At 38.9% G+C, this 16976-nt stretch overlaps 1 protein-coding gene across 4 annotated transcripts in view; it reads right to left on the reverse strand.

Annotated features, from left to right (window-relative positions):
• Nucleotides 1-16976, reverse strand: part of LOC144685892 (protein FAM114A2-like) — a 31932-nt gene that overhangs the window by 11679 nt on the left and 3277 nt on the right. For 2 of the 4 annotated variants that reach the window (XM_078550895.1, XM_078550897.1), the window contains exons 2-10: nt 15025-15335; nt 14718-14817; nt 13890-13991; nt 12104-12213; nt 11172-11306; nt 8218-8376; nt 6380-6503; nt 3963-4048; nt 1876-2019 (exon numbers count right to left, since the gene is read on the reverse strand). In XM_078550895.1, coding sequence (XP_078407021.1) covers nt 1876-2019; nt 3963-4048; nt 6380-6503; nt 8218-8376; nt 11172-11306; nt 12104-12213; nt 13890-13991; nt 14718-14817; nt 15025-15335 — 1271 coding nt within the window. Of the gene's footprint in view, nt 1-1875; nt 2020-3962; nt 4049-6379; nt 6504-8217; nt 8377-11171; nt 11307-12103; nt 12214-13889; nt 13992-14717; nt 14818-15024; nt 15336-16470; nt 16495-16976 lie in introns of those variants that run through there. The other 2 variants (XM_078550898.1, XM_078550896.1) reach the window with 2 other exon arrangements.

A 16976-nucleotide genomic window follows, 5' to 3' on the forward strand; every position in this document is an offset into this window, starting at 1 on the left:
TTTCTTGTTACAATATTCAAATACTTAATACATCAGTAAACTGCCGACTCACAATTGACTCAGGAAGCCTGCCTAAGCCAGCAATTACATTGAGCCAGAATTTGCTGTAGTATGGCAGGTAACAGAGCTTGTTGTTAGCTGGTCTTAGACTCCAGCTCAAAAATGTCTTTCCCATAAAGCTGTGCAAAATTCCAAGCTGACAAAGTCACAGCGAGAGAAACAGACCATCTTGGATCTGAGTGAACAGGGCAGCCAACAGGTTCTCTCCTTAAGCAAGGGAATTTAAGGACTGAGAAATAAACACAGGAAGGACGGAGAAGGAGGGCGAATTCAATCTCAAGTCAGGTACAGAATGAGAAATAAAGAGAGGGAAAGAAAGATTGAGGAAAAAGAGAAAGAAAGGAAAAGAAAGAAAATTGAAGTGAAATTTTTTAAATCTCCTTGAAAAATTCAAAACCTTCAAAACCAAAAAATTTTAAAAATTCCCCCTTGAAGGAATGAGATGTCTCACTTGTAATGGCTAATTTTTAATGCCAGAGAGGTCAATTGTTTGTCATTAATACTCATATCATTAAAAGGATATGACTTTCATATCTTTTATCCTTGCTGTTATTTTGATAGTACATAACGAACCAGAATTTGTTAACTAGCTGATGTCCTCTGGCATTGCTCCTGCACAAGCTTTTTAATTAAAAAAAATGTAATTCAACAGACTTTAGTAATCAAGAATGCTGACTGGTCTTGTACATAAACGGATTTCCAGGATCGAACAGACCAAAATCTTGAACTCAGTAAATAAATTCTTTTTTCTTTTACATGATTTTAACCACCACTTTAGTAATCAAGAATGCTGACTGGTCTTGTACATAAACGGATTTCCAGGATCAAACAGACCAAAATCTTGAACTCAGCAGATAAATTCATTTTTTTAATAAAAAACATGATTTTAACCACCACTTAGTTAAATATTTGATTACAATATTTAACTGGCTTGTAATTTGAACTTAAACTTCCAATTGGTATTGATATGTACTTTCTGCGTTTGTTTTTTTGTCAATTACAGCTAATGACATTCTAAGTAGCTCATAGCAAGCATAATTTTTCAGGTCATTATGCAGCATCACCATACTCTATGTCTTAAACAAGAATACTCAGCCAATATAATATTTGGCTTCATATAGCAAGCTGTGACAGATAAAATTGAGCCACTTGGAACCCAGTTTATCAACTGTTTCCTTATGCAAAAACATTACATTGTGATGCTTTAGCAAAATTCGGCTGTGAAAGCAATCTGTTACCTTGTGTGCCAATTTGTCAAAAGCTAATTTTTTACTGCATCCCTCTAAGGGAGTCTAGTTGTAGATTTACTGTGATCTTTATTAGTACCATGCTGCAATATGCTAACAGGTGGTATGATCTGAGAGAAGCAATCCTGATTCTGTTATGAATGCTCTCTCCAAGTTCCTCTCTTTGACTTCAAAGCGATCATCATCTTTGAATTGGAGTTACAGTCTGGCTAAGATTTAAGAAACATTCCTTGCTGGGATGATGGAGTTGGAACAACAGGCACCCACATTGTCTTCTAACAGTGACTCAAATGACCAACTGCCCCAGCTCCTGACCTGAACAACACATTACATCTAGCAATGACTAGCAGGCTTAGGTATTTGTAAAACATGCTTTGTCTCCTATTTTAGCAGAGATATTAACTCATGCAAAAAGAAATAGGCTATGGTCAGAGTTAAAATAGGGGATGTAGGCATGCTGTATTCAGGTGTTAAACATTTTCCTGTAATATTATGGAAGCAATTTCTAAATCTGCTAACCACTATTGGAAATCCAGTCCTCCAGGAACTTTAAATCATCTTTCATTACCTCAATTGAAAATTTGTGATCTTTGCTCAAGTCATCAGGTCCTTCACTCTGTCCTTTCTTCTCTAGATCTTCTGAAATCTCTTCTATTTGCACAGGCGAGATAAAATTTACTTCAATTAAACGATCATGTGCATGCTTTCTGGCCTGAAACAGATGCAAGTCTTTAATTATTCAGTACAACCAAAAGAAGTAGAAAATAACTATTCTTGAGTTTGAAGGTGAAACAAATCATTGAGGCAGGGTACAGTGATGTACCTATGTTACATGTTACCCAAGAATGCTTCGTACCTAAAATGGGAAATTATTCTCCTCCTCTGAAACTGATGTAACCAAAATTTTGTTGATTATCATTTGGATCATTCAATGGATGTGTATTTTTTTTTAAGAACATAAACTCATAATCACTAAGGCATAATAAAACTATGGCCATGACATGCTAAAAGAGTTAAAGAAAAACAACTCCATTTTAAATGCTTATTTTCTCAATATTTAAAGGTACACATTTTTACAACATTCATTTACGGAATATGGGCATCGTTGGCTAGGCCAGCATTTATTGCCCATCCCTAGTTGCCCTTGAGAAGGTGGTGGTGAGCTGCTTTCTTGGACTGCTGCAGTCCCTGTGGTGTAGGCACACCCACGGTGTGAGGGAATTCCTGGATTTTGACCCAGCGAGAGTGAAGGAATGGTGATAAATTTCCAAGTCAGGATGGTGAGTGGCTTGGAGGGGAACTTCCAGGTGGTGGTGTTCCCATGTATCTGCTGCCCTTGTCCTTCTTGGTGGTGGTCATGGGTTTGGTAGGTGCTGCCTAAGCCTTGGTGAGTTTCTGCAGTGCATCTTGTAGATGCTACACAATGCTGCCACTGTTCGTTGATGGTGGAGGGAGTGAATATTTGTGGGAGGAGTGCCGATCAAGTGGGCTGCTTTGTCCTGAATAGTGTCAAGCTTCTTGAGTGTTGTTGGAGCTGCACTCATCCCGGCAAGTGGAGAGTATTCCATCACACTCCTGACTTGTGCCTTGTAGATGGTGAACAGGCTCCGGGGAGTCAGGTGGTGAGTTACTCGCCGCAGGAATCCTAGCCTCTGACATGTTCTTGTAGCCACAGTATTTATATGGCTAGTCCAGTTCAGTTCAACACATCTGATGTTGCAAAGCTGATTCTGATGAAGGGTCTATGCCTGACTTTATTGTACTCTGATCTGTTGCATGTTTCCAGTATTTACTTGATTTTATTTCTGTGATTTTTATTTTCTATTTGAGGTACTGACATCTTCTTAGCAATTTTTTTAAAATGTGTAAAAACAGAAGATTCATAGTATTTATGAGTATAGAAATAGGTCATTTGGCTCATTGGGTTTGGTGTCAGCTCTTTGAAAGATCTAGTTGCTTGGTCCTTTTAGCTAGCCCCTTAAACTTTTATTTTCAAATTTTTGCCCATTTCCTTTAAAAAAAAAGATTTCTTTTTCCACCAGTTTCTGATAGACAATCCAAATCCTAACAATCCCCTGCAAAAAACGCTCTTAACCTCTGGTCATTCTAGTGATATTAAATTTATACCTTCTAGTTACTGACTCCTCAGCCAGTATCAATATTTTCCCGTATTTAGCTTATCAAAACACTATAATTTCGAATACACCATCAGATTTTAATCTTGGTAACAAAATTAGTTTCTAACTTGTTGAAACTTGAGTTTTCAATGCCCAGAATTTCTTCTGGCTTTCAAAAAGTGCTCTAATCTAATAGCATTTTCCACAAATAGTGACGTGCAATGAGCAAATTCTGCAATGTAGGCAGGAAACACACAATTATCCTCCGAAGCACGGTGTGATAATACTGCAATGAAAATGCCAGTAAGTGTGTATTAAATTGGCTTGGAAATGGTTACTTGGTAAGTTCATTTTGTTAACTGATTAAGACCCTATCAAAAACTGAAAACCCCATTGTGTACACTGGGAATACTGTTATTATTGAATCATCACTACCACCACCATCACTCTACAATATTCAAAGAACTGCATCTTATGAAGAAGTACCCTGATTAAATTAAATGGTTTTGATGACACAATCAAATCAGTGTAAACTTACTTTGCCCAGTTTGTCAGACGTTGCCGTGATATTCAGCTCCGATAATAACTCAGACAGTTCTTTCACAAATCCAGACCCATCATCCCCTGCAAGGCCAATCAAAGAAATTGTCGAAAGTGGTAAACCTGTTTTTAAAAAACGTTCTAGGACAACACTGGCAAGGCAGTGTTTAATGCCCATCCTGGTTTGCTCTAAGGGCACTAAGAGTCAATGCATTAAATGACATTAAAATTGAGGGACTCAAATCACACCTATACCAGGTCTGAAATCATATGTTACCCAGACCAAATGGAGGTTGCAAATTCTTTCTTGAAAGGCAGTCATCAACCAGTTGGATTGTTATAATATTCCAGCAGTGTTCAAGGTCATTTTAGCTGCAGCCGGCCCACAAACTACTTAATTTAATCAATCCAGATTTACAACTTTCCACATTGTGATATAAACTCACAAGTACCATAATAACCAGGCAAATGCATGCTAATGTTGTGTGCAGCAACACTCAAAGTAACAAGCTACCAGGTCCAAAGGGAATACATCCTAGGTTGCTGAGGGAAGCAAGGATGAAGACAGAAGAAGCTTGGACCAGAATCTTCTCTTTGGGTATGGTGTAGTAACGAAGGATTGGAGAATTAATGAAGTTACACCCTTTTCAAAAAAGAGAGAGGAGTAAACCTAGTAACTGCAGGTTGCCAGTCTAATGTCAGTGACCATTGTCAAGGACAAAATTAATACTCACTTGGAGAGGCATAGGTTAATGAGTGACAGGCAGACAGAATTGTTAAAGGCAAATTGTGTCTGACTAACCTGATTGAGTTATTTGAAGTAACAGTAAGAGTTGATGAAGGTGAGGTAGTGCAATAAATAGGGGCACTGAATATATAAAGAGCATGAACATTATGCTAAACCTTTGCAAATCACTGTTTAGGCCTCAGCTGAAGTATTGTGGTCGCCACACTTTTGCAAAGATGTCAGGGTACAGAGGAGATGTAATAGGGTGATACCAGGATGAAGGACTTCAGTTACGTGGAAAGACTGGTGAAGCTGGGATTGTTTTCCTTCAAGAATAGAAAGTTAAGGAGGGATCTAAAATTGAAGGATTTTAAAAAATTCGTTCATGGGATGTGAGCGTCGCTGGCTAGGCCAGCATTTATTACCCATCCCTAATCGCCCTTGTTTCCAGGGCATTTAAGAGTCATTGCTGTGGGTCTGGTGTTGCATGTCACACCAGGTAAGGACGGCAGATTTCCATTAGTGGTTTTTTATGACAATCGGCAATGGTTTCATAGTCATCATCATACTTTTAACTTCAGATTTTTGTTGGATTCAAATTTCACCATCTGCCTTGATGGGATTCGAACCCTGGGTCTCTGGAATACTAGTCCAGTGACAATATCACTCTGCCGCTGCCTCCCCTGTTTAATAGAACAAGGAGGGAGAAACAGTTTCTTCTGACAAGGTCAGTAACCAGAAGTCATGCATTTAAAATAATTTTTAAAAGCATGATAGAAGGAAGGAGGGAAACAACCCTCTGTGAAAAAAGATAAAATTTAGAAGACAATACCTGAAAGGGTGGTGGAAGCAGATTTCGTAGGAACTTTCACAAGGCAGCAGGACATGTCCTTGAAGAGGACTAATTTTCAGCATTATGGGGGGAAAAAGCTAGGGTGTGGGACTAAATTGGGCAGCTCTTGGGCACCATTTGTGCTACAACATTGACTCCAATACTGCAGTTTTTGCCATCATTTAAGCAGTCACTTCTATAATTCCTCTATTGTTGGTTTATTTGTGCAGGAGGGGAGTTATACTTTTGTATTGCTGAAAGAAACATTTTTTGTCAAAGTTTTTCATCTTGCACTTATCAGGACATTAGTATTTTCTTGCAAATTGTCCTGATGAGTGCAAGGCAAAAAACTTTGACAAAAAGTATCTTCTTTCAACAATAATCAAATTCTGTACTACCAAATGGCTATACTTTTATAACTTACTTTAAAAAGAATTATAAAGCCCATTAGTAAGTAATCTATTTACAACACAATGCAATGTTAAAATGACTGCTGACATTTAAGAGTGAAAGGCTATTCGGAGCAAATACAGAAAAACATCCAATTCTACTTCTTAAAATTAGGTCAGAATAACCTCAATAAAAGGTTACAAAGGAGTTATCAGGAACATGTAGGCACTAACTGAATGATAAGTTGAACAGAGAAAAAGTACACAAAAATAATTAATATCAGAAAATGGTGGAAATACTCAGTAAGTCAGGCAGCTTCAGAAGGTCATCAACCTGCAACTTAACTCTGTTTCTCTCCTCCGATGCAGCCTGACCTGCTGAGTATTCCTGTATTTTCTGTTTTTATTTCAGATTTCCAGCATCTGCAGTATTTTGCTTTTGATATAGAGATTATTTTTCTTTTCACCTTTATGCTCTTCTTCATCCTCATCATCAAATTCAACCAAATAAAAGGCTTCTTTAATGGCTGCCAACTCCTCCTTCAATTTTTCCAAATCTTCTCCAGTCAGGGCATTCAGTACTGATTTAACCTACAGAATATAATGAACAGTCCACACATACATGGTGAGTAGATCTAGATAAAAAATCAAGTCAGCAATGGAAAACCAAAATCAATTTCCATATTTTAATGTAAATTTTAGATAATCATCTATGTATATAAAGTAATAAATATTTAGAGGACTTTGAAGGCCTGACATAGACCACAACTAAGGATACATTTATTATTGTTAGGAAATAATTTAAGTAAGTTATATTTGTATTTGTGGGTGTTAGGAATGAGTTTTAGCTTGAATGTTTAAGTTTGATTTGTATTTCTGTATTTGTGTGTTAAGGAAAGGTCAAGTTAAGTTTTAGTTTCACTTTAAAAGGTCCCTGCATTTCTAATGAGTGTTTACGACTGTAAGAGAAGTTAAGCAAACACAAGAGTAGAAAAACTGGGCTGTTGCATAGCAACAGGGGTCCAGAGGCTGATCCCTCCCACAGACACACACAGAAGAAACGAGAAACAGCAGTTTTTAAGTTCAGTTTTGAGGACGGCTGCCAGGCAGAAGCAGCCTAGGAGTGGACAGCCAGTCCCAAACTAAAGTTGGTTGAAAGTAGCTGCCAAAGAGAGACTGAAGCTAAAGGGACAGAAAGTAGGACCCAAGCTAAAGAAGAAAGTCTCCAAAATCCAGGGGAGTGGAACAGGAGAAAGTCCCAAGAAGACCTTCTAGTCAAAAGGAAGGACAGGAACCTGGAAAATGTCCTGCTCTGTGGAAGTGATAGTAAAGAGAAAAGAGAAAGGCTCCAAGCTTCAAGTGATAAAGGCTTGTGAAAAGTCAGAAGGTCCAAAGAGGCAACCAAAGGTCTGTAACTCTTTGTTATGGATATGTGAAGCAGTGGTGTACTGTTGACAGCTGAGTTGGTGAGAGAGAGCGCATGGAAGAAAGCATGAATGTATGTGGTGACCCGGGGACAGGAACATCGGAAGGAGAGTTCGAAACCCTGGAGGTGAACCTTTGCGGAAGGAGTCTGAGAGAAAGTGTCGGTTTGGGAGAAGATTCCAAGGTGAGTTCTTGGAAAGCGGAGATTGGAAACCCACGTGTGAAAGACGGAGTTCAGTGAGACTGGTTGGTTCATGGTGTAACAAGCATCTGGGGGAGGAGTTGAGGACAGATCCATAGCACCTGTCTGGGGTGGCATTTGTCACTTGGTTTCAGAGTGTGGTGTGTCTGACCACAGGTCGCCAATTGGTTTACATGGACTGTACTTACTGTGAACATTAGAGTATAAGATAGCTTTTGTAACTTGTGCTATCCTTACAAAGCTGTATATATCTGTAAAGGTATAGTTGTGGGTGAAGGAATATTGTAATATAGTTCATCTTTTCTTGTTTAATAAATGTTTTATGCTTTTTAAAAGTTCATTAGCTGACTCTGTCCAATAGCCCCTCGCCAAGTACCTAAACAAACAATTACAAGTTGGAATCTATCAAGCTGGGTTCCGCCCTGGAATCAGGCTTGTCCAGTGGTAACATCCGCTGGGATCATAACATTATGTCCAGTGTAAAGTAATACATACAAAATTGAGATTTTATTTAGTAATCTCAAAATATATCATATTGTAATCTGGGTGATCCAGATTTCTAGTAAAGTACGCTTCTCTACATTAGGGAACTGGATACAGAGTTAATGCAAATTCCAGGCAATGACATTAAAAACACATGCAAATAGTATAAGTTGAATTTCTTTGTTCCTTATTTACTTTTACTTCACTCTCACTTGACAAAATCTCCAAAGCTTCCAGATGAGATAGACCTTGAAACTCATCAAACAACATTCCATAATGAGCTTTCTTTTCTGTATCCACAGAAACATCATCAGCTGTTTGTTGCTGTTCTCTTTCTTTTGCCTCTCGCAGAACCTACGCAGAGAAAAATAAAGCATAATCAACTTCAAGATCCTCGGCTTTGCAAGAAAGTGAGTCGTACAACGGTTTAAGGATTTAACCGTCATTTTCTCTGTCTTACCCATGTTCCAATTTGGATCAAGAGACAGGAGAGAGGAATTTGCCTGAGAAACCTTTAAATATGATGATTTGGGGGTATTTCCATCCAGTTCCTCACAGGCTTAAAAATCTATCTCAAATCTGCTTATAATTCAGTTGAATACTCCAATAACCAATTAAACACGTTAACGTCAATTTAACTCAAAACACTTGAAATTTAGTAATTTACCATGGATAATAGCATCCATCTCACCTTATACTATTCTGCCGATCAGGAAGAAATGCTAAAATATATTTAAATTATCAAAATGCTGATATTTGTCATCAGTTCCACAAATATAATGAGAATTTTGGAAGGGCTGGCAGGTACAAAAATAAAAATTCAATATATAACTTCTTTAACACATTAAAAAGCATATTCAGTCCCTGAGTGACAGCTTCAAATACAGGCATAGTGCTTTCCTCTGTGCTTTCCTTTTCCAGGTATATTTCTAGCAGTACTCCAACAACCAATATTCCCACACTCATCAGCACCATATCAGTTCTCAATCAAACCAATGCTGCCTCTGCCTTTTGCCACACAGTCCCATTGCACTGCCCCCTGTACTCCAAGACACCAGGGCCCAGAACATCTGCTCTCTGTGTGGGGAGGGCGGGGGGGGGATCCTAGAAAATGCACTGGGGTGTCCTTCAGGAGTCCCCATGCAAGGATTGCATGGCAATTGCCCAGGAAGTTCAAACTTCCGATGGACAATTACTCTGCACTGGGAACGATTTAAATCAGAGACTTCAGATGATTCCACCTGCCTTACCAGAAAAATTACCCAGAAGAAGTTAGAAGAATTAAAAACACTTCTAATCGTGGATAACTATTAGTAACTGAGCTCACCTGACCCTCCACTGGACCCCTTGACTACAACCATGATCCCATGGCTAACGCCCCCCTCACCCCACCCCCGAGTAGCAGCCCACATCCCGACTATCTTTAAGTCCTGTTGACTACACCCCCCAACCCCACGACTAACACACCCCCAGTTGACCATCCGACTGCTGCCCCGGGTGACCACCCAGCCAACCCCTGGTTGACCACATGAACACCCCCATTCACCACCTGACCCCCCAACCCATCATACGCCTGCCCGCCCCACTGACCACAAATCCCTAACTGACCACCTGACAAACCCCCACTGACCACCCGAACCCTGCCCCACAATTGACCACAGCCATAAAAAAGGGGTGTGGCTACACTTCCCAGACACTGCTACCCGCACTGAAGGCCTTGGGAACCCGCTGCACTGCATATTTCTCACCCAGCCCGCATCGGTAAATCGGGTAAGAAAGGTGCAGCTCTCAACTCAGGCAGGAAAAAAGGAGCGGAGTGGCAATCCAACTGTGATTGCCACTCCTTGGAAGCTCTTGACCTAGAATTCCCCTCTTGCTACTGTAAAATCTCTAGATAATCCTTCCAATAGTTCAACACATTACCTTCTCAGAAAATACCATCCCTTCCCATGACAACAATCCGTTCATTAGCGTTCCTAATATATTCCTAAAAATGACCTAAATGAAAATCACTTTCCCATAAGAAAACATGTAATAAGGTGTTCCTGATCTGCAATTAATACATTACAAAAATCCGTTGGCTGGCTTGAACTGAACTGGCCAAAATTATACTTACTTACACTTACTAACTCTTTCCACTTAACTCATTCCCGCCTCAAGCTCACCACTTCCCGCTCGACGCCTCTCCCGATCGGAGTTAGGTGCATTTTTTATAGACAAGACAGTCAAAGGTTATGGGAGCAGACAGGAAGATGGACTGACATCACAACCAGATCAGTCATGATCTTATCGAACGGCAGAGCAGATTGAAAGACCAAACGGGTCTACTCCTGCTCCTAAGTCCTATGTTCCTCCCGCTCACTGACCCTGCCATGAACTTCTTCCCTCCACGATCCTCCCACTCACTGACCCTCCTGCTTGCTGCTTCCTGACATTGCCCCATTCCCTCCCTCTCCTTCATAGTGAGGATGTGGGAGAGGGAGGCGGCAAGGAGGGAGGGTGCGGGAGAGGGGAGCGGCGAGCTGGAGGGAGTTTGGTTTCAGAAGGAGCTGAGCATACTCAAGGTATGCTAAAACAAGGTAGTGCTATTCAGGGAATGTCTCCAATGTACAAACCGTGCTAAATGGGCTATTAGAATGGGCTTTAAATGGAGGATAGACAACCCTTCTAATTCTACTAAATTATATCACCAACCCCCCATCATACCTCATTCCTATTTGCAATCTAGAACAGCCCCTTTACTAACTACTTTCCAAAAAAGGTAGGCCATAAACTTCAGTATATAATCAATTTCAGCACATGTTCATTTCATATATGTATTTATTTCCACAAAAGTGTAGACATAACCACAATTTGAACTCAAAAATATAGCCAATACTTCCATAATACTCAGTATTAAAAAGGGACTTTTGGGAAGTTGTCAGACAGGTTTAGTTCCTGCAACAGTCTGCTCTGAAAACTTGATTTTACAAACATGTTATTCCATAAACAATCATACCCCAGCATATAACAATGTTATTGCAGTATCAGTCATATCATTGCACATTTGTATATAAAATGATCAAAAATTGCCATATAAGTGATACATTGCAAGACTGATAAAAAAAACAATGATTTTATTTCAGTCACTGCTGAAGTTTAGAGAATACCTGAGACAATGTGGTTGTCCTGTACATTAGTTCTCTTGTCTTCTTGAATCCTGGATCTCCTTCTGCAATAACATCCATGGTCTTTTTGCCAATAAATTCAAGCGCATCCAAACCACCACTTAGTACAGTTTTCCCCTGAAAATAAAGTAATCTATATTTATATTGTATCTGATGAATGTATACAGAAAATTAAACACTATAATGAACATAAAGTACCAGTATGACTTTATCTTTGGATGCTTCCTACTGCAGGATGTGAAGTTAATTTACCTACCTAGTCAATATGTAAAACTATACTCTGAAATTTCAACATTATCCTTGATAATTATTCCAGCACAAAGTTCCAATCTTAAATGACTGTAAACTATATTTAAAAATTCCAAAATTAAGCCACACCTCTTTTTAAGTTGCATTAAAAGCATACTCTGCTTTGTTACTTGGAACTATTATGAATAGATAAACCTGTGATATAATTGGAAGGGCAGGATGATCCACTGATGAGCAGTCCATCTGTTGCGCATGCTGCTAAAGATGTAACAATATAGTTTTTAAATTATTGGATGTATTAAATCATTATTATTTGCATCAATTAACACTTCAATGATGTCAGGAATTGTCCCCAACATTTTTAGATATTTAAGTAACAATTATGTATATATTTTGAACTTTATAATGTAAAGAAAGAATTATAATATAGCAGGATAGGCTTTTTATTATGAATACCAATCTAAAGGTCTGGGAGCAGTTCAGTTAAAACCAGAGTTCAGAGAAAAGAATAGTCACGTGGTAGGGTGTGGGCAGAAAGGAAAATGCTTTACTAATTAAGTATGACCCAGTTTTCTCCAAAGAAGTAAAATTATCCAAAGGTAATATTAAACATCGACCATCATATAAAGGACATTAACCATTAGTTAAATAAAAGACATACTCACAGTGCTCTGAACTGCACTAGTGATGGTAGAAAAGATCCCAAATGCTCCACTGGTTGGAGAGGAGGTTTCACTCTCAGCTTTCGGGCTGTCCTTACAGTTCTCCAATTCTGCTGTTTCCAAAAAAGCAACAAGTCTGCAAGTCTTAGAATAATTTGTTCAAATCAAATAAACGTAATGATATTTATGCAAAGAACTGAATTATTGACAGCTACTTGCATTTACACAAAGCTTTCTGCCTTTCTACCTCACTTTCCTCCTTTAAGAGGTTCCTTAAAACCTACCTCTGTTCAAGATTTTGATCATCTGTTCTAAAGCCTCCTTAAACTGAAGTGAAATATTGCAGATGCTGTAAATTATGGAAAATGCTATAAATACTAAGGTCTGGCAGCATCTCTGGAGAAAGGAAGAGAGTTAGCATTTTAAGGTTAAATGTTCTTCACAGACACTACCTGACTTGCGGAGGATTTCCAGCTTTTTCTGTTTTTATTTCTAGTATCTCCTTCTGTGGCTCAGTGTGCATGAACATGATCTTGTGAATGGGATGTTTAACTATGTTAAAGATACTGTATAAACGCAAGTTACTCTTATTGTTGCTTTTGATTAGTGAAACAGTCCAGAGTATTTCACAAGAACTAAGTTAGACAAAGAAATTTATACACAATTTTAACAAGCTTACCTGTCAGTTTGTTACCCAACAGTGCATTTTTATATTTATTTTTGTGCACACATTATTTATGCCTTGAAAGACACAAAAGTAATCAGGTTTAATTGGCATTACCCCTACACTATTTAAAGGACTCACATGATAGTGGCAATCTGTAAGAAATTGTGGCATAATAACTTAAAATCTTGAGAAATTTATTGAGCATTATAGAAATCTGAAAGAAAGCTTCCGTCACAGCTTGCTGTCTGCAGAACACAGGACAGGCTTATTATCACTGCCAACAACATGTCTCTAGAACAGGTGCTCCTGATAAGATTGGATCTCATGACCTACATGTAAACCAGCCAACTGAGAAAAGGGTTAAAGCAGGCTCGAGAGAGAAACAAAATCCCTTCGGGCAGAAAATAATTTTATTGAAGTGATCCATGCTGCCTAGTCTTTTTCAGATGGAGGCAGGCTGGGAGAGAGAGCTTCCTAGCATGTCAGTTAGCTTGAGAAGAAAGAGAACAAAAGAGAAGGCGGCTTTGAATAGAACAGACAAGAAGCTGCTGTCCCAAGCTGCAGAAGTCGGCTTCATCTGTCCCTTCGTCTTCTGGAACTGGTAAACTGTCCTCACCTGTCACAGGTCTTTTGCTTTTCCTGTCTATTTAGCTTATGCATCATCTTTAAACTGTTGCATTTTAATAAACTGCTTAATGAATGAATCTAAAATCCCTTATTAGATTAATCCCCTTCTTTGAGTAAATAGTGACCCCCAGGCTTAAATCTTATAGAATATCTCAGTGTTCGCTATTACTGGGACCGCAAAATCCAAGCCATGAACAGCGGCTGTTAATGCAAGATACTGGAGCCCATGGAACCACAAACCAACAAGAAGTCAATAACTTTATACTAGAAGAAGGAAGACATAAAAGTTCACTATCAATGTACAACAAAAACAGAATATACAATAAGAAGGAATGCAAATTTATTCTGATTGAGTGACAGACCTTCAAGGTTTACTATATTTGTAGATTCCGTCTCAATGTTCCTTATAGCATCTTCATCTTTAACCCTAAAATAGGTTTAATCATTGTTAGAAGCTAATTTTTCAGAATTCAGAGGTAGCTCTTTTGTTATCACCTTTGTCTCCATCAGACACTTTCACTTCTGCTGAAGCTTCTGTGGGGCTGGGAATCCCAAAAGACGACTCAGCTTTCTCAATCACATGGGAAATCCCATGACCTGTAGCAATTAAAATAAAAGACATGAAACCACAAGAAGAATATGTTAACGTTAGCAACACTGAATTGCTTGCTAATTATGTGATAAGTATCTCATTAATAACCAACAGCGGAAGCCAAATTATCAGGGATTGGGGTGGGTGGAAATTGGTGGATTCTATTCTGCTTTGCAACTACAAACATCCAAATCTCTCTGGATTTTGTTTATTTTGGATGAACTGAATACTATGATGTTAGTATGTTCTACCGTAAAATTGAGGTTATAAATCAAAAGCTGTCAAGTGTCTTCCTTTTGCAATGATTCACTCTGCCACATACTTTCTAATCACCGTGAAAGAGGTCTTTCAAACCCAATGCAGCCAGCTGTGCAACAAACTGGATTACTGGATCCTGAGAAAACTAATAAGCAACATCAAGATCAAGGGCTGGGTTAGGACTGGGAGAAAGTACAAGCTCATAGGAGTTGACTATCTAGCTCCTTGAGTCTCTTAGGTCCTTCAAATAGATCAAGGCTGATCTGTACCTCCACTTGAGTTACCTGCCTTAGCTCTGCATCGCATGAGTTTACCCAACAACAACAAAATTTATAATATTCTCCTACCAGGCTGACATTTTATACTCAATATCTTTGATGCAGACGCTTGATTTGATTTATCAAATGAAGCAGTAAGCTAGCTTTGTAGGATAAACTGCTCAGAAACATGTTTAAGAGCAGCAGTGAACTCACCAACAGATGCAACTGTGGCTGTTGCTGTAGTAAGCAGTGACTTTCCCCAATTTCCCCAGTAGCCCCAACTTCCTGCCTCTTGACTAGAGAGCTCTTGCGCCTGCAAAAGATTAATGAGGGTTATTACAGGAATTAGACAATGAACTATATTTTTAAAATTTTAGTCACTAATGTATATAACTAAGTTTTTGTATTCAAGTAGAGCAATAATGAAGCACTATCAGGCACAGGGTGAATCAAGATTTGTAGGGTAAATTAGTATTTCCTGAAAATCATGATGAATACTTGAACCTCTAATATTGATTACCTTGTCAGCAACTCCCAAGGGTTGTTGTTCAGTTAACCCATGTTGGCCGGATCCCTTTGATTCTGGTCTTTTTCTTGTCATGCTGACTGACTCCCTCCCTTTACTAGTACTGCTTTCAGGAATGCAATCAGCAGACCCACATGCCTCATTTTGGGCATTGTCTGTAGTGTACTTGCCAATTTCAGTCTCAGAGTGCTGTTCTAATTCAACATCTTGTTTGCACTCTTTTTCCCTAACTGCTGCAACACTTCCTTCCGGAGCCACAGGTTCTTCATCCACAGTCATCCCTGTGCCCTCCATTTCTGACATACCTGTAAATAAATGAATAAATCACTTCGTAAGTGCATAAGAAATAGGAGCAGGAATAGCTTATTCGGCCCATCAAGCCAGCTCCACTATTCAATAGGATCATAGCTGAGCTTCTACCTCAACTCACTTTCCCCTGCCCCCACCCATCAAATATCCCTGGATTCCGTGTCCAAATATCTATCACTCTCGATTTTGAATATACTCGTCAATTAAGCATCCACATCCCCCATGTAAAAAATTCTAAAGATTCACAATCCTCTAGAGGGAAGAAATTCCTCCTCCACGCAGTCCTAAATGGCTTACCTGGCCTTATCCTGAGACTATGGCTCCTAGTTCTAGACTCTCCAGCCAGAGGAAATAGCTGCTTAGCATCTATCCTATCAAGTCCACTCAGAATTTTACACATTTCAATGAGATCACCTCTCATTCTTCTAAACTCCAGACTATAGTCCCATTCTACTCACGATCTTCTCATAGAACAGCCTTCTGAGCCCAGGAAGCAATCTGGTGAACATTTGTTGCACCCCATCTAAGGCGCATATATCTTGCTTCAGGTAGGTTTGTCAATTATGATTTTCCTTTAATAAAACCACGTTGACTCTGCTGAATAATATTATGATCTACTAAGTGTTCTGTTACAGTGTCCCCAATATTAGATTGTAGCATTTTCCCTACCACTGATGTCAGGTTAACTGACTCTGTTTTCTTTCCCTCCTTTCTTGAACAGCGAGATTACATTTCCTATTTTCATGGGGACCATTCCAGAATGTAAGGAATTTTGGAACATCAAAGTCAATGCATTACTATTTTTGCAACCATTTCTTTTAAATCCTAGAATGTAGGCCATCAGGTCCTGGAGAATTCCTGAAGTTTAATAACAACTAGTTGTTGTTAATAAATCTAAAACTTGGTATTATTTAAACCACTGAGGTGATAAAGGACTACCTTACTTGATGTAGCTCTTACTCCTTGCAAAATAATCAGGGCAGATCTTTGAATAACAGGCAGAATATGGAAGTTACTTGCATATTCTAAAACAACATTTCATAAACAATAGATAGAGTTCTTCAATTTGTTTCATTTTAATCGATAGAATGTTTTTATAACTGAATCCTTGTGAAAAAGGGAATAAAATGGCTTCAAGAGAGCAAAATCCAAATGAGACAGGAGCTACAAAAACCCAAGAAAAACATTTACACATTCTGTCTCTTTGTTTGTTTAATTATTATTTTTGATAGTGTACTGCAGGCTAAATGACATTTCTACTTGAAAAATTCTCATTAAACACAACAATTTATACTGATATTGTGTATTTAACTCAATGAAACATTCCAAGGTGTTTCAGAGGAGCATTATAAAACAAAATATGACACTGAGCCACAGAAGGAGCTATTAGTCAGATGACCAAAAGCTTGGTCATAGAGGTAGGTTTTAAGTGTCTTAAAGAGGGAATGTGAGGTGGAGGGGCACAGAGGTGTCGGGAGCATATTCCAGATGGGCTTACACAACTGAAGGCACAGCTGCCAATGGTGGGGAAATAAAAATTTGGGGATGCAGAAGAGGCCAGAATTAAAGAAGCACAGATAATTGGGAGGGTTTGTAAGGCTGTAGGAGATTACAGAGATAGTGAGGAGCGAGGCCAT

Source organism: Cetorhinus maximus, chromosome 10 (genome assembly GCF_964194155.1).
Source record: "Cetorhinus maximus chromosome 10, sCetMax3.hap1.1, whole genome shotgun sequence".
Classification (NCBI taxonomy): Eukaryota; Metazoa; Chordata; class Chondrichthyes; order Lamniformes; family Cetorhinidae; genus Cetorhinus; species Cetorhinus maximus.